This window comes from Vanessa tameamea, chromosome 17, assembly GCF_037043105.1.
Source record: "Vanessa tameamea isolate UH-Manoa-2023 chromosome 17, ilVanTame1 primary haplotype, whole genome shotgun sequence".
NCBI lineage: Eukaryota > Metazoa > Arthropoda > Insecta > Lepidoptera > Nymphalidae > Vanessa > Vanessa tameamea.
This window is the reverse complement of record NC_087325.1, coordinates 5,844,787-5,869,090: the sequence shown is the minus strand read 5'-3', so window position 1 is coordinate 5,869,090 and position 24,304 is coordinate 5,844,787. Positions and strand designations below refer to the sequence as shown.

The window sequence follows — 24,304 nt, the reverse complement described above, 5'->3', positions numbered from 1 at the left end:
AAGCTTGACGGAAATGACGTAACTTTGGCTAAACACAACTTTTTTGGACATTCACTCAAAATTTTTGGTGTCTGACCGCGTTTCGGCGGACGTGCGTCTCCTTTCACAGCTTGCTCAGAATTGCAAAAGAATAGACTTTCACTTTGATATTTCCGTGACGGTGTTGACGAAATTCGGTGCTAATTTTTTATTTATTTATTGATTATTTATTTTACGAAGAAATTATTATTAACTTTTTTTTAAAAGATAGATGAACAATATGGATAAATGTAAATCGTCAATTAAAATCTGTCTAATTTTTTTGCCCGCAAACAATAAGAGTCGCATTTTTTGACAGGTGATGATGATTATGATGGATGTATTAATTTTGTTAAAAATCAGCTATTGACTTTCAGGATGTTTGGGTTAAAGTGCTGTATAAAACAAGTATATATAAAGCCTGTAATTATAAAAAAGTAAAGATATTTTGGCAGTATAATTTTGTTTATGCCCTCAACGTGATTTTTGACGATATTGTAAATCCACCCAGCTGGTACATAACTATCACTTATTGTTTTTGACTTAACTTGTGACCTGTCATCTGTCAACTAACTGCTCCGTTGATGTGTGATGTGGGATTAACAAGGAAATTACTACTACTATACTTGGCTTTAAAATTTAATTGAGTTTGTTATCTCACCTATACCGATCAATCTCATTCGTGTCTTCTCCATCCTACGTGACATTGGCGAAATAATCTGTGCCCTGTCGGCACAACTAAAAGCCATTAAACTAAGAATTGAATTGAATTGATGTGTGATGTGATTGTATTATGATAGAAAACAAGGAATAATAATATCAAAGCACTATTTCTTATATGATTTGTAAATTAATGTGAATTAATAAGTTATCTTAAATAATAATCAGCACAATGCCTTTTCTACGACTGTCTCGTAAAATTATATGTGGTGTAAAAACCATAAATGTAACAAAAAGCTCGAGTTTTCTTAACATTTCACGAAACCTAATGTCAAAAAGTTTGTATTATTGTGAATTTGGTGATCCAATACAGGTAGTTAAATTCAGAGAAGTAGAAGTGCCACCACTTAAAAGTCAAGAAGTTCTAGTTCGAATGCTAGCCGCTCCAGTCAACCCGGCAGATATAAATACCATTCAAGGTAGTACATTTATCTTATGTTCTAACATATAGTTAGCTATATAACATTTACCTACTCTAAAGTGAATTAAAAATTATTTTTTTATTTTATTTACAACATGAAGATTAACATAAGGTATTTTTTATTTGCTTTTATTGTTATTGTTGTTAACTTGTTTCGTCTTAAAATATTTATATGATAAAATGTTTTTATGCTTTAGGAAAATATCCAGTAAAGATTAATCTACCTATCATACCAGGAAATGAAGGTGTAGGTGTTGTAGAAAATATTGGTAACGAAATATCAGATATTTGTCCTGGAGATAGAGTCATTATCACTAAACCAACAAAGGGTACATGGCGTAATATTGGTGTTTTTCAAAAAGATGTTTTACGAGTAATTCCAAAGGAATTGGGAATAGTTGAAGCTGCAACACTTACAGTTAATCCTTGTACTGCTTATAGAATGCTATCAGATTTCAAGCCTGTCCGTGATGGCCTTGTTGTAATACAAAACGGAGCTAACAGTGCTTGTGGCCAAAATATTATACAAATTTGTAAAGCATGGGGAGTGAAAAATATAAATATTGTCAGAAATAGACCTGAAATTAATGAATTGAAGAAATACCTTGAGAGTTTAGGAGCTACATATGTACTTACTGAAGAAGAATTACGTAATACTAATATATTTAAGGAAAATAAAGTAAATAGACCAGCATTAGCGTTAAATTGTGTAGGTGGAAAAAGTGCATTAGAATTAACTAGGCATTTGGATAAATCTGGTATAATGGTTACATATGGTGCAATGTCTAGGGAACCATTCAGCATTCCAAATGCTGCACTTATTTTTAAGAATATTTCTTTTCATGGATTTTGGATGACAGCATGGAATGAAAAAGCCTCTGCTGATCAAAAAGAGATCATGATGAAAGATATTATAAGTTTAATGTGTGAAAAAAAGTTAAAAGGCCCAATTTATAAAATGGTAAAATTTGAAGAATATAAAGAAGCTCTTGCGAATGCACTGACAACACAAGGTTTTGCTGGCTGCAAATATATTTTAGACTTTAGTTCATAGATTATTTTATTTAAAGTGTAATTATTTGTGATATATTGTAATTTATTGTAATAAAATTACTAGAGGGAGATAAGCTGTTTTATTTAATATTATTCCACATATTTGTAGTTCAGTTTGGAAAAGAATAATATATGACTAATAGTGTCTTTGTTTACATAATTTTTTACATTTCAGGTAGAAACCAATGTCTGCCACATTTACCTTGTGTACCTGGTGATGAAGGTGTTGGTGAAGTTGTTGAAATTGGTAATAAAGTTTGCACTGTTGATCCTGGTGAGCGTGTAGTTTTAACTTCAAGAGGTCTTGGAACCTGGCAATATTATGGCATATATCATGAGCGTGACATCCATGTTATATCCCCTAACATCCCCCTTCCTGAAGCATCCATGTTGACTATCGCTCCATGTATGGCTTATAGAATGCTAAAAGATTTTAAAAAGATTAAACCCGGTCAAACTGTCATACAAAATGCTGCCAATAGTGCCTGTGGACAGAGTGTAATACAGCTTTGTAAGGCTTGGGACATTAATACTTTCAATATTGTTGCAAATCATTGTAATTATCAATCTGTAAAAGAACATCTCTTGAGTATTGGTGCAACAGCTGTACACACCCTTGAAGAGGCAGAAGAACTCACAACATTTAATACATCATTATCTAGACCTGTACTAGCTTTGAACTGCCTAGGAGGTAGATTTGAGGATGTTATGTTAAGACTTCTAGAGAACAGTGGTACCATAATATACTATGGATCGGCTTTTGCTATACCCATTGCGAAACACATTGTACGCAGTGACGTGTTCTTTAATAGATTTCATCTTTCTGAATGGGATGCTTATGCTGGTGTAATTGAAAAAGATGTAATGATGAATAATATTATTAAACTAATAGTAATTGGAAAATTTAAAGCACCTTCTTATCAACCATTGGAACTTAAAAATTATGTTCATGCTTTTAAAAATACTGTTAATTGTGAAGCATTTTCCACTAACAGTTACGTATTTGATTTCACATTAACATAACTAAAACAGCAAGATTGTTTATTTATAAAAGGAACATATGCAAATAAATTTAAAATTATATGTTTTTTTTGTGAATTAAATAATTTCATAAATTATTTATTCAAATTAAATTATTAAAATGTTGAATGTCTATTTCTTAATAAGTATTATTTTCTTCCAGTAAAATTGTCCTGAATTTTTTTAGAAACTAATAAACAAAATTATGTTTACGCATAAAAATAAATAATAATAAGGACTATTTAGGTAAATTATTAAACTAATGGGTTTGATGCTGGCATTACTTAGTGGTAGATGTATACTCTGATTATTATTGAATATTAGGTACTAGAGTAATTTTGAGAGAGGTTTCTAAATTAAAAGTAGAATATACTGCAATGTACCGTCGTCGATATTTTTAATTTAGCAAATACGATTGTAGTAGATTTAATACCGAATTAATATAGATTTATTACCGATTAACAAAACGAAATTTAATTATATTTTTAATTTTTGTTTAATTATGGTTAGTTATGGTTTATAAATGTTTGACTGATTGAATTGATTATTGACTGCGTATTAGATACTTAGTATACGGATACGGAATAAGCTTTGTTCTCTATTATAAAAATACTTTTACGATTTGTCGATATAAATTTCGATTTTTAGATGTCGATACTTTTCGGTGCCTTTACCTCCTTAAAGCACTACACTACACATTAAAAATCGGTATTCAGTTCAATGCATGCAATGTCTTTTCTCAATGCTCACTTAGTCACCTCATCGCTTGGTATTAATCATTGGTTTGCATATATATTATTCTAATCCTAATTAGAGGTCGGGTGAAACTTCACAGTGTGGATATTATAAATTCTTTTAATTAATAAATTTAGTTTAAAAAAATCACGTCATATTTATGTATATATAAATGTATACATTTCATTAATAATTAATTTGTGAATGACTAATTGACCAGATTGCTAGAGATTGCAACCAGCGTTTAGTATAATATCATTATCGATATACAAAAACAAGAATGTCACCTCTCTTAAGCCTCAACAACTATGTAGACCTATTTACAGATTAAAGAAGCTTCGTAGTTCGTCTTTTTTAAATCATAGATCGTTCTTCATTCTACAATCTAGTATCAAGATTCTTGGTATCATTTTTGTGACTGAAGCGTTAGCTTATATTGTTTTGATTTTTTATGTCAATACCATTTTTAAATTGTTGGTAAGACCGCACTTCGTGTTAACTGTTAGTATGTGACAGTGACAATACAATTACACAAAAGTAATTAATAATTTATGTTTGAAATTCCTCAATGTAACTCGTAACAATGTTAAACGACATAAAATAATTATTTATCAATATATTTGTCGTAATGTTGTGCTTATTCCAAACAATAGTGAAATGCATTCTATGATTGCTATTTAAATCGACATAATCTGGAAAATAAGTCAGGTTAGTTATATAAAAATTCATGTTTTAGTGTTCAATTTGCTGTTTTTATACATAAACAATTGTTTTAGAATGGATAAAAGCGCTTACGAGACTTATGAGTACCTGCCAAGCAATAGTACAGATAATGATGCTAATCAATTTTTCGTCGTTCAAGATGATGGCACATTTCTTTCTGGTAAGCGCCTACTTGAAAATGAGTAAATTATCGTAGTTTTGAACCATATAAAATAGTTCAGCCTTTGCGGAACAAAAAAACGAATAATCCCTATGAATGTAGATCTAATGCTGTTTTAAAAAATAACCTCTTAACCGTTACAAAAAAATGAGTTTTCTCCGCCTTATAAGAGTGCAGTGCTTTTATAATCCATTTATTAAAATATAAATATTATTTTTTTTCATTAGTTAATAGACCTGTCCAGTATTTAACTCAAGTTGAAGATGTTAAAGAGGTACTAGACGGAACACAACCCTGTGCTGTGTATGATGTCACCCCACAACAGTTTTATGTTGATGTGGATAATTCAGCTGAACTCATTTCTGTATCTGGTAATATCTATTTCCATGAAAAAATCTCATTTTGATAACTATAAATTAGTTGAGACTTGTTAAATTACTTGAATAAAGGCCCATAATCGCTTTTTAGATCAATTTGTTATACCAGAAGGCGAAAGCAATATGTATGCAAATAGTTACTTGCTGCAAGCAGTAGAAAATGACAAGGAGGAACAGGTACCAATTTATTTTTAATTTTATTACTTTCTTTTTTTGGCCTTATGAATGTCTTGTAATTTAGAAATTGAACAAAAAAGTTATATATTATGGTTGACTTGTTTTGTCTTATTGAAATTTATCTGTTAGCATATAAAAGCCTCGTAACTGTAAAGAAAGATAGATAATAGATTTGTAACTTCGAACATAATTATAAAGTGACTAAACAATTTTTGGCAGATGGATCAAGATAATGTTGATGAAGAAAATAAAGAAATATCAGAAGCTAATGAAAGTGCAACTCTTGAAGATGTAGATGAAAATACTGAGAGCAAAAACGATGATTGTACTGAGGTATGTGTGATTTTCTACTTACAAAATAATAAAATATGTATAAAATAATTTTGAAGTTAGTTAAAAATAAAATTAAAAAGCTGTGGATATAATTTTTGTAATTAAGTTTTAATTTGTGATGTATAATAATAATTAATATATTAGTGATTACAATGAGATATTCTTGTCACAGATAACTCTTAGTGATGAGCAGTATCAACTCTTAGAGAAAAAAGGTTGGATATTATTAGAAATAAGTGAAAAAATATTTTTGTTGGATAATATGGGACTACATGACATCACAGAAGAGGAAAGTATGTATTGAGATAATTTTGATGAATATAAATTTACATACATATGAATATGCTACATTTACCTGTAACAACACTATATCAATTTCAGAATTAATCGAAAAGTTGAAACAAGAAATTCAAGCTGATAACAATGAAGAGGCCCTTGCAAGGTATCTTTAATGCTTTAAATATGTGACTAATAAACCTTTAATTGTAGCAATCAGGTGTATATAGTTCTATATTCTATATTAGACATAAATTTGATGAGTAATGTAAAATTATTAAGTTTGTTTATGGTTAACAATGATACTAGTGTCTAGCTAAGGAAGAAATAAATTTAATAGTTATGCTTTAGTTAAATGATAATCAGAACTAATTGATTATATTAAAAATAAAAAAATATATGTATTTCATATATTTTAAACCTATTCATGACAAGATGTAAATGTTTTTATTGCAGCTCTATTAAAACAGAAAACGGAGATGTTTCTTACGAGAACTCAGAAATAGTATATGAAAAATTAGAAAATGAACAAAGTGTGGAAGAATTAGTGAACTATGTAATTGAGGATGAAGGTGTGGATAATGAAAACTCACAGGATACATCATCCTATTATGACCATGAACAAGGTTGTCGGTATACACTAATACCTATTTAATTAGATTAATTTAAATAAACATATTACAGTTTTTATAAAAATATTTAAATAACCCATCGGATTATTTGAATTAGTTTTCTTTGAATAAGGTATAAATGGCTTGAGCTTGAATAAACTCATAGTTACATATGCATATTTAAAAAAAAAGGGTTTGTAATGTTAAAATTAGCGGTAATTTTAAATTATGCGTAAACATAACCTTAGAAATTGTTGTCAAAGTCTGAATTTTATAGTTGTCAAAATTGACAGATGACATTCAATAATTTATGTTAGAAATTCAATAATTTTGTTGAATTTTAAAAGAATGTAAACATGTAACATGCTCCAAAATTATGTTACAGGTTATAGGGTATACTTTATTATTTTATGTGAACATTGGTTTTTCTTAATGAATGCAAATAAACTATATGTGAATTTTTCCCACAAATAAACACAAAATAATTTTGTAATTTTTTTAGATCATATATCCAAGTAAAATTAAAATAATCAAATATGTTAAAAAATATTATAATAATATAGAATAGAAATTAACTATGTCAATTTTTATTATTATTTACAGATAAAAGTAGGCCTGAGATAATATACGAAGAAGAATTAACTGAAAATGGACATCTAACATCTGCTCAGTCTCCACATGACTATGTTAGACTTAATTCTGTAAAAAACACATCAGTTAGAAGAGATAGTAATGCTCTTAGAATAAAAACAAGCTTTTCTTTTAAAGGTATAACATCTTTCATACAAACTATATTTACATTATAAATGCAAAAGTAACTGTTTGTCTGTTTGTTGCTCTGTCATGGTCAAGCCACTGAACCAAATTTGATATAAAGAAAGCTTGAAATCTAAAGATGGACTTAGGCTAATTACTTTTTATGTCTATCCAAATGACCAACTAAAACACAAGCGAAGTCGTGGGCGACAACTGGTTATGTGTATATTTTTCTTGAGACCATTTTTAGGTTTTTGTTTTGAAAAAATACAAGAATCTTGGAATTTTAAATTTTTTTTAATAATAATTAATTCAATTTCTGCTCCTGTTTATTTTTCTTGTATATAAAATCCTGGATTTGAAGATGAGGTTTTTAATATGAATACTAGTCTACATGATATAAAACAAAGTTGCTTCCCGGGGTCTGTATGTTTAGATCTTTTAAACTATGCAACAGATTTTAATGTAGTTTTCATCAATAAACGTAGTGCTTCAAGAGGAATATTTATATTTATGATACATGCGTATTATAGTAGAAAATATTCGACAATTTCGACTTTTATAGCTGAAAAAAAATCAAGAATTTTTTAGCTTATGTTTGTTCTTCAATCTACCCTATTGTACCCATATGAAGCTGGGATGAGTAGCTAGTTCAGATATATGTTTACTATATAGTTCTATATAATCACTAAGTATAAAATAACAATAATTTCAGACATTCCACCTCAAATAGTATTAGGTAGAACTATACATGGTAAAAAGTTAGTGGCAAGTGTGAAGACAGAAAAAGCCTATAATACAAGTAGAACTTCAAAACAATCAAATTCATTAAAAACTGGACAGGATGCCCAGCAATTACAGCCATGTGAGTATAAATTTTAGTTGCAACATACTGCATAAAAATATTTATACATAGAAAAATAGACTAACTCTGTATCAAATATTGCAATTTTTATTAAATACATTTATAATACCATTGAAAATTTGAACTACTTGGTTCTACCCATAGGCAAGGTGGTAAGAAAACAAACAATCACCAAAAGCAATGCCAAAATCAGGCAAGCAGCTAGTCATAAATGTTTGCCCATTTCTAGTTGAAGCTGTACTAGAAATGCACTCAGCTGAACCAAAATAAACAAACTCGATAGCTGTGTACATACATTATATCACTTATTTTTTATCCTTATCTTACAAATACACGGTTATGCATGGTAGCATGCTAAGTGTCTGATGGCAATAATGATTTTTTATAACCTATAATAAAAAAAGAATATTTCAAAACTAAGACAAAGCAAACATTGCTTTTCACACTTCATTATTGAAAACATATCAAATTCGATAAAAACCCATATTGTCCTGCTTATATTTATTTTTACATGAATTCAGGTAATACAGGTTTGGACGAAACCAAATTTGACAATTTAATTCAAGAAGCACTATGTGGTAATGCTGAAAAATGTAGCATGAAAGATGTTACTGCAGCAGAAATTGTTGTGGAGCAACTATTACGTGTACCTGCCTTCAAACCAACTGTTATGGAAAGACGCTTGCTCATTACTAAGGTAGATATAATTAAATATCTAATTATATTATATAAAATTTCTCATTTTATTATCTTAAATTGTTACTCTTCTTGCTCTCAATGTAAAATATTTTTGATTTATTGAAGTAAGAAAAGTTAAAATATTTGAAGGCAGACATGCTATGAATACCTTGCGAGAATCTCTAAATAAAATTTATTAATATCAAACTTTTACAGGTAGTCATACAAGAATATGAACAATCTGGTCAAATGTATGTAGAGACCATCCCCACACTAGTACCTGGCCAGGTTGTAAAGAATGGTGCCAAAATAGGTTTCATGTATTTACCTGATATGCTACGAATGTCTCTTGAAGGTAAAAGATATTTTTAACTTTTTAAATTTTTTCTTATTTGTGCTTCTTATCATATTCCTTGATATTTTCTAATATTTATTTTACAACTATATAATGATGTTTCAAGATGAAGAAAATGATGATTTGAACCAAAGAAATAGAGATGCTGATGATGAAAATTTCTTGCATATTCATATAAGAGAAATGAAAGGTGTTGATGGGATTACAAGAATTTCAATAACACTGAACAAAAGACGTAAGTTGCACACATTGATATAAATATTAAAAAATTGTGATACATTTAATAGCAAAATTATATCTGTACATCTAAAATCATATTGTTAACTAGTGTAATTACGAGCACAAAAAATGAAAATATTAGATCCAATCCAATATATTCACTAAGTAGCGATTGATATTTACAGTAATTTATCTTGTTCAATCTTAATTAATTATTTAGCTTTTATCAGTGCATAGCTTGAGCAACAAACACTGCGGTACTAACAGAAGACTTAAAAATTATGTTTTACTCTGATAATAATGTAACTAAAACAAACATCTAGCATATTTGAAATATTAAAAATATATAAATAAAAGATTTTTGTGAAGTTTATTATAGTAACTAATATTTGAAACAAAATGCTGTTTCTGTTTGTAGATATTCCATTGAGAGAAATGAGCGATGTTAATATTCGTCAAAAACTGGTATATGCATGTAGTGCCTGTGCAGCTGTGTATAAAACTGAGGAAGGACTTCGATTGCATCAAGAGGTAATTTTCTAGTGGCATTTCTCTGCAAATATTTTTACGATAAAGTCTGATGAGCAATCAGAACACTGAATACAAAGTGCATTAGTCATTATCAATATGTTTGTGACACAAGTGAATATAGAATATCATTACTGAAAGTACTTTTCAAACCATTTCTTGATTATTATAAAATAATGAATTATTAATTACTCTATTTTGTTTGATAACATTTTACTTAATAAGATCAAAAGACTAATTAAAAGATACTTAATAAATTGTTACAATTGTTTACAACTAATTGTTTACAATTAGATAGCTTATCTTATTATGATTATAGACTACCTATGAATGAGTTTTTAAACCAACTTTACTACGTTTTTAAAGAACAAAAAATATTGATTTAACAATCTTTTTACAGACTGAATGCATGGAGACAGATGATATGTTAACTATAGATGCAGAAAACTCAAATAATTCATATACAATAGTCAATTCTGGTAAAGACAAACAATATATGTGTAACCAATGTCATGTGAGTATATTACACAGAATTTCAAATTTTCACAAAATATGTATCAGTTCATTGAAAACTTAAAATACTTTCATGATGTTGCTTGTTGGGAAAACAACATTAGCAGCTTAAAATGTTTAAATCAATATGTAAATCTATAATCAACTAGCTGAACCTGCAGCCTTCAGATGAGCACACAGATCGTCAAAATAAAGGGGTAAAAAGGTACCCTCTCGAGGGGTGAAATAAAAAAAGTAACATTTAGTATATTAAAAAAAAAATGTGTTGAAGCTAATTACGAAAATGTTTGTTTCAGTCCTTATTTACAAAACTAAATAACTGCCTCAAGCACATAAAAACACATTTTGAACAGGAAGAAGTAGATGATGGTTCTGAGATTACACCTAATCATAGTAAAAAGTTCTTAAAAGGTGTCTTTAAATGCAAAATGTGTCCAAGTACATATTTTCATGCAGCAACACTCTCAAAACACATTGTGTCCAAACACATAAAAATTAAGACAAAATAATAAAGAATTGACATGAAGAATTAGGTTTTTATTTATAATCATAGAAAAATAAAAATAAATGTACACTTTCAGAAACTATGGCTCCATATATTTTTGAGTTAGGTAGAGTATCCATTTTTGACATTCCAGGGGAAATATTCTATTAATAGAATAGGGTAAACTTTAATTTGATTATGATGATTGAACTTTTGGTCTATAAAAATATAATTTGTCTGTTACCCTTGCCTTGTTAAATCCCAGTTTAACTTTTCAAGAAAGAGCTAAAATAAATCATTCGAAAAAACATCATCAAGATTTTCCATAAAATCTATATCATCAGTAATTGAGTCATTATTTGAAATATTCTCTGAAACAATAAAAAAATAAAGTCAATATCATTCAAATTAATTATAATGTTTAAATTTCTGAAAATACATTTAGAATATATTTGTATATAATATATTTGTTATTCTTAAAATTGAAGACTTTAATATAATTAAGTAAGTGATATTTTGAGTACCTGATTTAATTATAGTGTAATCTTCCTGACAATTTTTTTGCCACCCATCTGGCAAATTTTCATTATCATTTACTTGAGCTGAACTATATATAACTGCAATATTACTCAATGTTATATTTAAGTAATGCTTCTTGAATGCACTGCCAGTTGTAAGAACAGTTGGTCTCGAGAGGACAACAGCACAATATTCTGATACAATATATGCAGAAAATGCTGTCCATGCATCTCTATGAAGAGTGCATTTTATGTTCCCTAAAAATAGCAAGACATTAAATGAGTTATCTTCAAAAGATTTATTATTATGCCTTTTAAATGTGTCAGCATTGTGCCATTCCAACACTTTGACATTACATTGTTTATGCAACTATAAACTTCTATTTTTTTATGCCACTGTCCAGTGGCAGTGGATGCAGTAGTAATTATCAATGCACAAGACTAGTTTGTTATACAAACTTCCAGACCGATTTATTATGTTCGCCATGTGATTGAGTATACCAGGGTTGTTATGGGTATGTAATTTTGGGATCTAGATTGGATAATATTACGACCTTTTCAGTTATAGTTTTATTCATAACAATATTATTTAAGATATTGTTAAGGATAGAGTGACATGTGAAAGCTGTCATAATAGCTCATATATGCACATGCGAAAAGGCACTAACTGTTTTTATATATGTTAACATTAAATTAAACTCACCTGTTTTATCTCTAAGTGTTATTAATGGGTCAATAGCAGATCTATCAACTGATTCAACTATAGCAATTACAAATTGAGCCTTTTTTCTATGTAGGTTACCAGCAAGTGCCTGGTGTTTTATAGCCTTGATTGAATTTATTTCTTTTATACTGGCTGTGTCTTCCAGGAGTCGCTTCCAAAGTGGTGTTTCAAAGACATTACCATGTAAGTAACCTTGTGCAAAATCTATGTCCTTAAAATAAATTTGGAAGACAGATTAATATTAACAGATTTTATGAAAAAAAATTGTAACTTTTGGCCAACTATGATATGTAAATTATGTTACCTGTGAGAGAAGCTCCATTTGACAGACATCATTATCTTTTTTCTCTTCAAAGTTGCCTGATAACAGTCCAGCTGGACCAGGAAACTTTCTTTTACTATTGTGATCAAAATAAGAATTTATAATCTTTCTTTTTGTATGCTTTGGGGAAACATTGTTAGTTTCCTTCTTTTTATTTGCAGAGGTATCAGGTAGACTTACATTGTTCTTGTTTGAAATACTTTTTTCAAAAATTGCTGATATATTTCTTTTTAAAACTGCCTGTTGAATTTCACCTTTATCAGAACATTCTGCTTGTTTTTGCGATTCTTGGCTATTTTTAGGAAATTTAACACCTAAGTCAGGAAAGTCAATCTGAGACAAAATCTGGAAATTTACATACATATAAGTTATTTTCAATAATGTTTATAAAATATTTACTCTAAAGATTTCTTTACCTGATCGTAGTCATCCGATTCAAACATTGTTTAATTGTTATTGCTATAACGACTGAACTTTTCAAATAAAGGAATTTTCTCAGAATTTCATTTGTTGTTGTTTAAAAATACAATAAAAAGATGGAAATCAATTTGGACATTTAATATCAACAGTCAATAGCAAATTCACGGATAATAAATAAGTAGTTAGTAAGTTTATAAAGCGGTAAACTGCTGTCGCTAACATATGATTTGTTAGTTACGGTACATCAAAACTGACATAATATGAACTGTGTATTATGTTGACAAATGACTGAAAGGTAACTCTTGCTAGATATAATTTTAAAACCATTATACTGAGAATTTAATTGAATCATTTTCGAAATGCAGATTATTTTATAACATTAAAATTACTTTTCTTAAAGATACTTTTGTTGCTAAAGATTACAATTTTATAAAATAATGAGTAATTATATAACTTAATTAACCTTCATTCCCATTTTAATTATGAATGACGAATTTAATCTGGAAGCAATCATTATAATACAGTTTCACTGACTAAACTGTGTACTTTTGTAATGATTTTTATAAGCCCTTGATTTGCCAGTTGGTAATTTTCAAATTTTTGTTGATAAGACTACAATAAGGTTTGAAGGATGAGTGTAATAAAGACACGAGAAAAATAACATGCATTGGCTATGTATGTAACGAATAGTTAATATTTCTTACGCGCGCGGTGCTCACTCGTTTGCCTATATTATAAAAAAAAATAAAAAATACTCCTTTGTCAACATTCCGAAAGGAGCTTCAAGACTTTAAATATGACAACTCGTTTTTAAAAATGAAAATAATGAGTCTATGATGCTAAACGGGGATTCACTCGATAGTTGCCACGATCTATTGGATGGGATTTGAAAAGTAGATGATAAGAAAATAAAAAAATACTAAATACTACCCCTTTTAATGATGCAACATATAAAGAAAAAAATATGAAAATACTGGAGCGTGTCCGATATTGATAGTTTAGATAAACCGCCAGCCTGCATAGTGGTAGCCATACGGAAGGGTAGAAAATATTTAAAAAAATATTCGGGCGCGTTAGATATGGAAAATAAGGAAGGAAAGGGAAAAATAAAATAAAAGATCACAGTAAGATTTTTTTAATTTTTTATATGTACATATATCAAACCCTAATACAAAATCTTTCAGATTATTTCAATTTTAAAGTGTCTATGAATCATTTTATTATCTGCTATCGTGAGACATTAGACAATACAATTATTTTTAAAATTTGTTAGTTTATAATTATTTTACCAACAAAAATGGCAGTTTTTGATGTTTTTAATCCCTTACAGAATGTGACACCACGGTTCATTGAAGAGCAATTGTCTGAAATAATTGAATGGTTCGACGAAAATTCAAAGCCTCTATTAATTATTGATAATGGAGAACCAATAAATGTAATAACTGTTGAAAAAATAAAAGATTTTTTGGACCTCAAAAAGTATAGTATAGATTAGTTTCAATAAAAATCACATTAATAAAACCAAGTTTGATTTATAAGTGATTATTAATTTTATAGATTTCATAGGCGTGATTTTCATTATCCAAGTTATGCAGAAATTATGAATGAAGTAGAGAAATTAAAAGCCGGAATTATAAGAATGATTACAAAGGATCAATTCATATATATGCTTGATAAATGGATTTTAATGCCTGACATTAAACATGAGCTTAAACTAGCATTTAAGGTATATAAGGTATCTCATATCAATAAAGAAAAAGTTTATAAATAACTGAAATAAGAACACTTCCTAATACAAACTCGCAACTTTGTTGATCGTAAAATATGATTTATATAAACAAAGATTATATTTTACTGAATAATTTTACTCTTGGATCTTCAACCTTCATCAACCATAATTCTTACATTTAGACAGACTTTATAGTAAAAAAAAACTGTTCAATCTGAAAATTACAAACTTTTAAATGTCTGGGTTTAGAGTTAATGATATTCATTATAATAGATTTTCAAAAATCCAAGTTCATGTTCTCTGTTGTCGTGAAATAAGCTTCAAACTTAGCCCCTATGAGGAGATGCGGTCTAGTCCAACATTGGAACATTTCGAGCTGCTACTTATTATAACCTATTGCAAACACAAGAGGAATAAATACAAATAAACAATATTTGACATCGAATTGAAACGATATTATTATTTCATATTCATTTCATGGCTTCGCGAAAAAATGGCTTATTGAATTTTGACGAAGCTATTATCGGGATTTTTAAAGTAAAATTAAGGTGGATACTTATAAGTAATTAAGCGGAATACTGTTGTATTATAAACAAATATATATTAATCAAGCACTTTTTGTATAAATTAATGTAAATCTAAGGTTTGTTTATCTTTATTCCTTCTTCGATTGGAATAAGGTACGTATATGTAATTCTCTAGTCCATAAATTATATACAAGCTAAAAAAAACCGTAGCCCCGAGCCTTTATTGTTTAGTAATAATTATTAATGAATACAAATCAACCAACCTTTGCGTAGGGCAGGTGACCCGGTTTTGGCCATTTTAAGAATTTTGTAGACTGAGGCTATATCATTATACAGTTTTTGTTGTCACGGACATATTTCTTGTAAAAAGTGATTAAATACATTTATATATGAAAAAAAATGTATCCTTAGGCTAGATATAAATCTATAATGATTCAATGGAAAAATAATCCTGTAGAAAAGAAAAAAAAATGGGAATTTGTGCCATTTTTGGCCAGATTTACCCCATTTCTATATTATCTTATTTAGGAAATTATTATAAATTTGCATTAATTTATGTTTGCGAACTTTTTTATAGTCGTAGGTATAATTATACAACAGAGATGCAAACATGGTGCGAGGAGATCGGCCGCTAATTACAATTTTTTTTTTTTATTATGACTGTGTATAATAATTTTGTAAATTATATTAAACGAATTTATGTAGTTATCTTTTTTAATCAGTAATTGTTCATTTATTTTGAATAGGTATTCGACACCGAAAAACGAAATTTTTTGGAGACAGATGACATTAAAGTTATAGTAACAACTCATGCAGATGTATACAGTGAAGCAGAGACTCGAGAGTTATTACGAGATGCAAATGTTCGTGGCGATGGAAATGTTTTTTATGAGGATTTTGTTGAAAGCTTATTTAATGTCGCTCCTGAACTTTATCAATTAGAGGTAAAATATATATATTTTAACGGTTATATATATAACCCTTAACATTCATTTTAATATTAACACCATAATAAGCACGTGGAGAACAATTAACAAAATTATTTTTATCAGGCTCAATATCTGTACCAAAATCCTCATGAAGATCCATCAGTTTTACCAGAACCTGAAGAAACTGCACCGACTCCAATAGCAACGGAAGGAGAGTCGAATATGCCAGTAAAGGATCAGAAGGAATCATGATTACATGCAATTAAATATTTTTCAAAATTTAACTGTTATTACTAATAGATATAAATTAATCCAATAATAATAAAATATCTTTATGACATACATCAGTTGTAATATTTAACGGCTAATTATTCTAGAATACATATTAGATACTTAATCCAAAATTAGGACCGGTATTTAGCATAATTCTCAGAGTAGTCATCATCACCATCATCACGACTTTCTCGTCTAAAGACAGAACATGTGGATTTTTAATATAGGTGGGATATACATACATTAATGGTATTTTTTAAATAAGTCTCAGTTAAACCAAGAAATGGGAAAAGAGGCGTGAAGACGCATCTTGCGGGCCGGCATGGCGAGGGCGACTAGTGCAGTTCATTCTCTCTGACTGTACTGCCGTCATGTTTGGACTCTACTACCAGTTACCATCAGATGGAGTGGAGTCATATGCCTGTCATATCTGGTTATAAATATAAATAAAAAATGGAAAACAAACGAAGTTATATTACGTTAAAAGATATATTCTTCTTAACTAGGCTTCATTGACATTGTCACAATATTTAATATTTTTATTGTGGTGCTTATACCACATACATATGAACAAATACAATAAAAAATATAAAATAAACAAAAAGCCAATTTAAGGTCAATATATCAGAAATAAGTATTCAGTAACCATTAATGATTATTATTAAACAGTAATTAAAAATTAGTAGTAAGAAAATTCTTTATAAGCCATATAATTTTTAGTGAAACTTTGAATATTAATAATAATCTTTGAATTGTTATTTTCAGTATTACCATTTATTAAAAAAGTTAATTACGAATGACATATCATGCATGACATGTCAACTTCTGTTACCTAGATAATGTGTACCGAGGCATTTTATTGAGAAAAACATTTTATTCTAACCATTTTCTCAACATTATTTTTGTGTTATTTTTGTTTATAAGCACATTTATGTAGAGCTACGTATACGATACTTTATATATATTTGTTCTATTGCTAATATCTTACTAAAAAGTTATAGCAATGGATCTAGAAGACAATGCATTGGGTTTGACCCAAGAACAAACTGATAAAATTCTACAGTTTCAAGATTTAACAGGAATCGAGGATATGTCAATATGCAGAGATGTTTTGCAAAGACATCAATGGGACTTAGAGGTATAGACTCAGTTCCATACAATTGCAAGTTTCTCATGTATCCATAAAACAGTAACTTTGTTTTTTTTTTTATTATTATGATCTTTCGAAAGTTTTTTACGATAAATAGATATTATTTTATTAACAAAAGATTGAAATTTTTTAGGTAGCAATACAAGAACAGCTTAATATACGAGAAGGTCGACCTTCTGTATTTGCGACGGAAGCAAGGGCGCCTCCAGTCGTACACGACCACATAGCTCAGCAAGTATTTACAGATGAGACTCCAGAAGGTCCCATAGGAGTGAGAGGACTACTCCGCTATGTTGTCAACTTAGTTGTATCAATGTGTTATAGTACAATATCGTCTGTATTGAACTTGCTTTTAAGTTTTGTGAGAAATGATGAAAGAAGATGTAAGTACATAATTTAATTTAGAGTTAGTATTTTTTGTAATTGACATTTATTATAGCCTTAAAATGCTAATCATTAGTTTTCATTAAGTTAAAGTAAAAGTTATTACTGTTGTTTTACATTAAAATTAATTTTTATTTTGGTACGAAAAATTAACATTCTTTATATTTATTTTTCTAGTGGTAACAGACCCACTCGGAGATGTGATGACTTTCATAAACACCTATACATCAAGATACAACCCACACCCTGTGTTCTATCAGGGCACATATGCACAAGCACTAAACGATGCTAAAAATGAATTGAGATTTCTTATTGTGTACCTCCACTCAGAATCAGCTACAGAGACACAAAACTTTTGCAGGTAACACCATAGACTTAGTGTTAGTTTATAAGATGTATTAAAGTAATAATGATTAAAAACAAGCATTTAAATTATTGTCAATAATTATATTCTGACATCACGAAAAGTTTGCAAAAATTATATAATTTCTTTCACTAATACACACACTTGTTGAATAATTCCAATGGAAGTTGTCAATTAAGAATTGGCCAAATTTTAGTGATTGATTAACTGCTAAGTCCACTTAGATTAAATTTATCAAAAATGGTAATAAACCCTATCATTGCATATAAAGCAATATTAACTCGTATATAACATTTTACTAAGAGCATTCTCATGTACCATAGCCTGAAATATAGCTTTCTATGTAAAGAAATGCCATTTTTTTTTTAAATATATATTGTACATTTACTTGGAACTTGGACCCTTTAATTTTCTTCCCGCAACAAAAAGTTAACAAGTCACAAAAACTATAATAGAACATTGGCAAAATATTTATGCAATATTTAAATTAATTTTGTATCATATATCTCTACTAATTTTATTAAGCATGATTAAATTTGTTTGTTTGTTTGGTTTGTTTGTAAATATTTTTGTAACTTTATAGAGAAATCTATGTGTAAAAATTGTAGTGAAGCAATGGACTGTTAGGAAACTTGCTGAAAAATGTTTTTTTTTCTAGGACAACACTCTCAGATCCAGAAGTGATCCAATACATAAATACACATGGTCTCTTTTGGGGATGTTCTATTGATACATCGGAAGGGTGGAGGGTTGCACAATCGGTGGGAGGTCGAAGATACCCACTACTGTGTGTGGTGTGCGTGCGTGAACATCGCATGACAGTGGTAGCACGGAGTGAGGGTGCCTGCGCACCGCAGCAGTTGTTAGTAAGACTGCAGAGGGTGGTCACAGAGAACGAACCTCATCTCGCCGCTGCTCGGGCTGACAGGTTTGAAGTTTTATATAAATAAGTGTAACACTACCAAGTTGATGATATATTGATTTAAATCATAAGAGTTTTCATTTCACTAAACATAAAACCAAATCTATACCAGATTTAAAGTATAAAAGTTTTTAGCCTTCAGATCAGTTATACGCAACAGAGTCGATTAGAGTAGAGTAGCGAGGAGTAGATCTCGCGTCTACGATGCAATGCGTTCCAGAGTGGAGCGCGAGGTGACGGCGCGGCTGCGCGCGGCGCAGGACGAGGCGTACGCGGAGTCGCTCGCCGCCGACCAGGAGAAGGAGCGGCGCCGCGCCGCCGACCGCGCCGCGCGCGACCAGCTGCAGCGCGACACGCTGCACCGCCAGCTGCAGGAGGAGCAGCGCCGCCTGCAGGTAAGGCCCGTCTCGCCGACGTCAATTATCATTTTATTTCATGCCAATTTACAAAATCGTGCCCAGCTGACAATGGTCTAAAGTGCAATCAAAATTAATCGTTAATAGTAATCGTCTTGTAGTTCCATAAACTCATCTAACCATTGATGGTCTCTTATGGGCTATGTATGATACCGATGGTATGAGATTTTTATTTGTTTAGTATCGTCATTGGTCGTTATTTAATTAGTTGTTGTTGTACTTTGTGCAAGAGCATCTGTGTATGTAGTGCGAGTTTTTGGCGAGTATTAGCACTTATCACTTACCATAACATAGTTTACTATATATATAATTAACAATTACTATTGATTGTCAATTATCGAAATACTAAAACTGTAACTGATTTATTTTATTTTTAAGTTGACTATAAGATTAATTGTCACGTTGAATGGTTTCGACAATAACTGCTTGTGTGCTGTTTCTAGGTAATAGCAGCTCGGGAAGAAATGGCATCTAATTTGCCAGTCGAACCGTTGCCTGGTGCTGATGTCGTTGTTTTACTCATACGACTCCCTGGAGGAGAAAGACTCACTCGGCGTTTTCTTTTCTCTCACACCACACAGGTATGTCTTTTATTTATTATAGTCAATAATATTCTGTAGAGAAAAAAACTTGTCTCTCAAGAATATGCATTCTTCATATTATTTTAATAAAGAATTATTTCCTTTCATAGAATGATACAATCATTTAGTAGTGCAACTAAAACTAAACTAAAGAGTTAAAATATATAGATATTAAATTAAAAATAATCGTTTATTAATTCTCACTTTCAGGATTTGTACGATTTCGTGTTCAGTAACTCACAAGCTCCAGAAGAATTTGAAATCACGACCAATTTTCCAAAACGTATCATAACTCGAGGTACATCAAACTTAAAAGACGTCGGTCTCAAAGACCGCGATGTGCTTTTTGTCAATGATATTAACGCATAGACATTTTAATTAATATGCTATTGGTATCTAATTTACAGAAATGTTAATGAGTTGTAGACAACATAAATATGAAGTCATCATAAATTAATGTCTGTTTATGAAAATATGTTCTATAAGTTACTTATAAGTCTGTATAGTGTAAGTTGATTCATTAAAGAATACTGATGGATTGAGATGCGATTACAAAATTAGTTGTTTATTAAAATCTTATGCATATTAGGAGCGTAAAAGTCTATTTCATTTATTTCTATTTTTTGTTTTTCTTTTTACAAATAACCATTTTTGACAAATTGTTATTAAACTTACCGTCGAGTTATTTCGGATGTAAAATGAAACTGATTTTTAAATATGATTTTATCAAGGCATCATAATGAATGTTCCACGAATACCAAAAATATATTGATTATGTCGGAAGCTATTGGAACCGTTTTAAAAAAATTAAGAAAATATATTTTGGTATGATGAAAATATTTATCGTAGGGACATTGTTTGGAAAATATTATCTGTCTCTAGTTATCGCTTCACGCGTACGTTTATGGTTTTTCTAACTTTGCCCAGTGAGAGTTTTTAACACCAAGGCACTCGCAAAGGTATCCCCGGTTACAAGCTGATGCCGGTAAGATAGCGTGTACACGCATAATATTGGATAATTATAAAAAAGTCGACTGAATGTACCAATCTCGGGTCGAAACGATAAAATCAAGTGCTTTTGATTTTCTATTATTTTTACTTAAGACCACCAAACAGATAAAAATAATTATGCCGTTTACTTATGGTAAGAGAGCCGCCCGTTATTGAAATATAATTTAGAAGTCTTGATATAAATGATAATTGTTATTTAAATATATATTAATATTAAAATCGTTTTTAAATGGGCTTTCAACATTCGATCATTACATTTCATATAATGTTAGGAAAAAAAATATCGGACGATTATAAAAATTGTAGTTATGATTAATGATTATTATTATAGTAAGTTTTTAACTAACTTGAGTTTTAGATCTCCAGCAAAACAAGATTGTTTTGTAGCATGTAATTTTAGCTTAAATTTTTTTATTTTAACATTCAAAGTCTAAATTTCTTAAATTTTCTGCATAAGAGTAAAACATGCATAATAACTACTAGTTTTTTTTAAGATTTTATTAATGTTATTATTTAAATGATAAATTGGGGTTATTTAAAAATGGTGTTCCATTATCAAATACTTGTGATATGTTGGTTATGACATGAAATATTTTAATTAATGTTTGAGTTTTTTCTTGCGCAAAACGGTCCTTTTTAAGGCGTTATTGTCTTCAAAAGTATACGATATATAGCTTATTTTTATTAAGGATGGGATTTTTATGTATTGAATGATAAATCCAAAAACATCGACTGTCGAATAATTGTTAAATTTTTTTTTGTAGAAATACTATATTGTTCATTCTTAAATATAACTTTATCTTGCAAGAATAATGACAAGCTATAGTTATGTTTACAAGGATATGTTCTTAGTTAACTACACCAGTACTGATAACATTATTTAGAATTCATAAGAGTGTCGAGATTGCATTAAGTTTAATTTGGTTTATATTAATATTATTTAAAAACCTTATACATATCAAAACTGAATTTGATTTTGTATGTATCAGATCATTAAATTAAATATATAGATTCAATGGTGTGTAATTATTTAAAAAAATAGTTTGTTTTTAATATGTATTCCGTAGCCATTTGCAAGTTCTAAATTTAAAATAAATGTATTCGGTTAATTTTGGATTTATTTCAATGAAACGTGTATTTAGCAGAATGATAACGGTTTTGGGCACCTTGTTTATTTTTGAATATATTTCTCTGCATTTTAATTCGCTTTTGCTTAAAAATCTTGAGTTTTTTTTATTTGTGATATGTGGTGTGTAATTCTGGTACCAAAGGTGCTGGAAGATGACAAGCATTTACTTTTGATGGATTGTGTAAAATATTATGTTTTGTTGTAATATAATGTTCCTTACGAGTCTGTTGTTTTATTTTCAACAATAATTGAATTAAGTATAATCCTATAAACGTTCATAGTAAAGTTTATATAATTTTGTATTATTGTACAAAGCAAGGTATTGTCTCTACGGGTACATGTATGCCAAAAAAGGCAGCAGCAACACAATGCGATAAATATCTATCCCGGGTGAAAGAAACGCTTTCGTTTTATTATACGGATATTTGTAGATTTTTTGTAAATAACTCCTTTGTAATTAGCGGTTCACACTTTTCTCGCATTGTTAGTCATAACATTTTTTTTTAAATTAAATTTGGAAGTAAATTTAAAAATAAACTTTTATCACTTTTTGGTTTTAGTTAGGTGTGGCGGTTACAGTTTTTCTTATTTACTAAACATCAGCAGATCTTCGTGGGAGTTGTAGCTCGTCGTCCTTCTTGAAAGACGTGACCCACACTGACTATTTTTTTCTTCTTTTGTTTTGAATGTTATATAGGTTAGGTTTTACTGGAAAATCTTAGGATTTACCGTAGTTCGAGCCTTTACAGTAACATATATATATTATTATATACTCATTATGATTTATTTATTTTTATTTCTTTATTTCATATACATTTATTTACTACTTACACAATTTTAACAAACAACAATTTTAATACACACATACTTTTAAAATACATGGATTTTAAAAGTACTGAGACATTATTGTTTGTTCAACAACCAAATAGATCATATTATATCTATAGATGACTATGAGTAAATTAATTCAAATTGGAAGCACGTCGAGGTTGGCATGTTAATTTAGATAGCAAAAAATGATGATGATACAGAAAAATTAATCCATAGAGTCAACATTGATTTAAAGGAAGTAAGACAATGTAAAAATGGATCTTAGCACATAATGGTCCGAAATTGGAAGGATGTACTCAAAATAACTAATTCTAATCTTTGTCATAACAGTCGTCACTAGGGCGAAAAACTAACAGAAAACGTGGGACCTGTTAAATATGAGGAATGACATGAACAGAAACAAAACAAATCAAATGAATACGCGTTTAAAAAGTGAAAATCACGTCCGGATATAACATTAAATTGAAAAAAAATATATTTTCACGTCAATGAATGCTGTAACCGAGAATTGAATTTACATACATACTGTTTACGTACTGTTATAACAAAAAGGGTGATGATGGAAGTATCATAGGAAACATTATTACGTATTATCCGTTCCAAATGCTGTTAGGATGAGCCCTTTTGGTAAAAGGCGTCGAATGACATCAACTGTAAGTACCGTTAGCAACGCTATCGAAGTTATTTTCCTACACGGTATTCATTTATTTTAAATTCTCGCTCAGGAAATGTTATGTTATGTCCTTAGTTACTAAGCTGATAAAATATATACTTACTAACAGTATTTAAAACGGGATATTTACCATGTTTTTTATTTTTATTTGGTGGAGCTCGATATTTCGACATTATCTACAAATGTCTTGTTCACGAGTCTCGTGGTAAACATGGTAAATATCCCGTTTTAAATACTGTTAGTAATAAAAATAACCATGTTAATTTAAAATATATACTTGTTTAAACTTTTGTTTGATAAAGTATTAAGGCTATAAGGTCATTTTTTCTTCAACATTTGGTCCGTCCTTTTTTATTTGCTTTGTTTTTATTTCACTTTA

At 29.4% G+C, this 24,304-nt stretch overlaps 5 protein-coding genes and 1 long non-coding RNA gene across 6 annotated transcripts; 4 read left to right on the top strand and 2 right to left on the bottom strand.

Annotated features, from left to right (window-relative positions):
• Positions 1–687: 687 nt before the first annotated feature.
• LOC113400336 (enoyl-[acyl-carrier-protein] reductase, mitochondrial) lies at positions 688–3,271 on the top strand. Its single transcript, XM_026639868.2, has 3 exons — positions 688–1,157; positions 1,357–2,184; positions 2,388–3,271. The coding sequence occupies exons 1-3, from the start codon at positions 911–913 to the stop codon at positions 3,233–3,235; spliced, it is 1,923 nt and encodes a 640-aa protein (XP_026495653.2). The 5' UTR covers positions 688–910; the 3' UTR covers positions 3,236–3,271.
• Positions 2,279–3,017, bottom strand: LOC135193737 (uncharacterized). Its single transcript, XR_010309406.1, has 2 exons — positions 2,877–3,017; positions 2,279–2,635 (listed from the first exon to the last, which is right to left on the bottom strand). It is a non-coding gene; the product is annotated as an uncharacterized LOC135193737 (long non-coding RNA).
• A 1,146-nt stretch (positions 3,272–4,417) lies between the features above and the next one.
• On the top strand, positions 4,418–11,067 carry LOC113400330 (uncharacterized). The gene is made up of 16 exons (XM_026639858.2): positions 4,418–4,675; positions 4,744–4,850; positions 5,078–5,221; positions 5,319–5,404; positions 5,624–5,737; positions 5,910–6,030; positions 6,119–6,179; positions 6,470–6,639; positions 7,228–7,392; positions 8,096–8,245; positions 8,767–8,942; positions 9,140–9,278; positions 9,385–9,513; positions 9,916–10,028; positions 10,426–10,539; positions 10,835–11,067. The coding sequence occupies exons 2-16, from the start codon at positions 4,745–4,747 to the stop codon at positions 11,045–11,047; spliced, it is 2,001 nt and encodes a 666-aa protein (XP_026495643.1). The 5' UTR covers positions 4,418–4,675; position 4,744; the 3' UTR covers positions 11,048–11,067.
• LOC113400332 (uncharacterized) lies at positions 11,055–13,209 on the bottom strand. The gene is made up of 5 exons (XM_026639860.2): positions 13,003–13,209; positions 12,569–12,931; positions 12,244–12,475; positions 11,547–11,798; positions 11,055–11,393 (listed from the first exon to the last, which is right to left on the bottom strand). Exons 1-5 carry the CDS (start codon positions 13,027–13,029, stop codon positions 11,308–11,310), a joined length of 960 nt encoding a protein of 319 aa, XP_026495645.1. The 5' UTR covers positions 13,030–13,209; the 3' UTR covers positions 11,055–11,307.
• A 1,058-nt stretch (positions 13,210–14,267) lies between these two features.
• On the top strand, positions 14,268–16,454 carry LOC113400433 (calglandulin-like). Its single transcript, XM_026639988.2, has 4 exons — positions 14,268–14,485; positions 14,564–14,732; positions 16,009–16,206; positions 16,315–16,454. The coding sequence occupies exons 1-4, from the start codon at positions 14,304–14,306 to the stop codon at positions 16,441–16,443; spliced, it is 678 nt and encodes a 225-aa protein (XP_026495773.2). The 5' UTR covers positions 14,268–14,303; the 3' UTR covers positions 16,444–16,454.
• Positions 16,455–17,260: 806 nt separating this feature from the next.
• Positions 17,261–20,880, top strand: LOC113400331 (FAS-associated factor 2). Its single transcript, XM_026639859.2, has 7 exons — positions 17,261–17,602; positions 17,748–17,997; positions 18,176–18,359; positions 19,021–19,290; positions 19,505–19,679; positions 20,144–20,281; positions 20,492–20,880. The coding sequence occupies exons 1-7, from the start codon at positions 17,468–17,470 to the stop codon at positions 20,648–20,650; spliced, it is 1,311 nt and encodes a 436-aa protein (XP_026495644.1). The 5' UTR covers positions 17,261–17,467; the 3' UTR covers positions 20,651–20,880.
• Positions 20,881–24,304: the final 3,424 nt, after the last annotated feature.

Bases quoted from the DNA above. Each gene is read 5' to 3' on its own strand.
- LOC113400336 (XM_026639868.2), top strand. From the start codon at position 911: ATGCCTTTTCTACGACTGTCTCGTAAAATTATATGTGGTGTAAAAACC. The intron at 1,158-1,356 runs GTAGTACATTTA...TTTATGCTTTAG, and splicing joins AGATATAAATACCATTCAAG to GAAAATATCCAGTAAAGATT. The intron at 2,185-2,387 runs GCAAATATATTT...TTTACATTTCAG, and splicing joins AACACAAGGTTTTGCTGGCT to GTAGAAACCAATGTCTGCCA.
- LOC113400330 (XM_026639858.2), top strand. From the start codon at position 4,745: ATGGATAAAAGCGCTTACGAGACTTATGAGTACCTGCCAAGCAATAGT. The intron at 8,246-8,766 runs GTGAGTATAAAT...ACATGAATTCAG, and splicing joins TGCCCAGCAATTACAGCCAT to GTAATACAGGTTTGGACGAA. The intron at 10,029-10,425 runs GTAATTTTCTAG...ATCTTTTTACAG, and splicing joins GACTTCGATTGCATCAAGAG to ACTGAATGCATGGAGACAGA.
- LOC113400433 (XM_026639988.2), top strand. From the start codon at position 14,304: ATGGCAGTTTTTGATGTTTTTAATCCCTTACAGAATGTGACACCACGG. The intron at 14,486-14,563 runs GTATAGTATAGA...TTAATTTTATAG, and splicing joins GATTTTTTGGACCTCAAAAA to ATTTCATAGGCGTGATTTTC. The intron at 16,207-16,314 runs GTAAAATATATA...TATTTTTATCAG, and splicing joins CTGAACTTTATCAATTAGAG to GCTCAATATCTGTACCAAAA.
- LOC113400332 (XM_026639860.2), bottom strand. From the start codon at position 13,029: ATGTTTGAATCGGATGACTACGATCAG. The intron at 12,476-12,568 runs GTAACATAATTT...ATTTATTTTAAG, and splicing joins AAATGGAGCTTCTCTCACAG to GACATAGATTTTGCACAAGG. The intron at 11,394-11,546 runs GTACTCAAAATA...TTATTGTTTCAG, and splicing joins TTACACTATAATTAAATCAG to AGAATATTTCAAATAATGAC.
- LOC113400331 (XM_026639859.2), top strand. From the start codon at position 17,468: ATGGATCTAGAAGACAATGCATTGGGTTTGACCCAAGAACAAACTGAT. The intron at 17,603-17,747 runs GTATAGACTCAG...GAAATTTTTTAG, and splicing joins GACATCAATGGGACTTAGAG to GTAGCAATACAAGAACAGCT. The intron at 19,680-20,143 runs GTAAGGCCCGTC...TGCTGTTTCTAG, and splicing joins AGGAGCAGCGCCGCCTGCAG to GTAATAGCAGCTCGGGAAGA.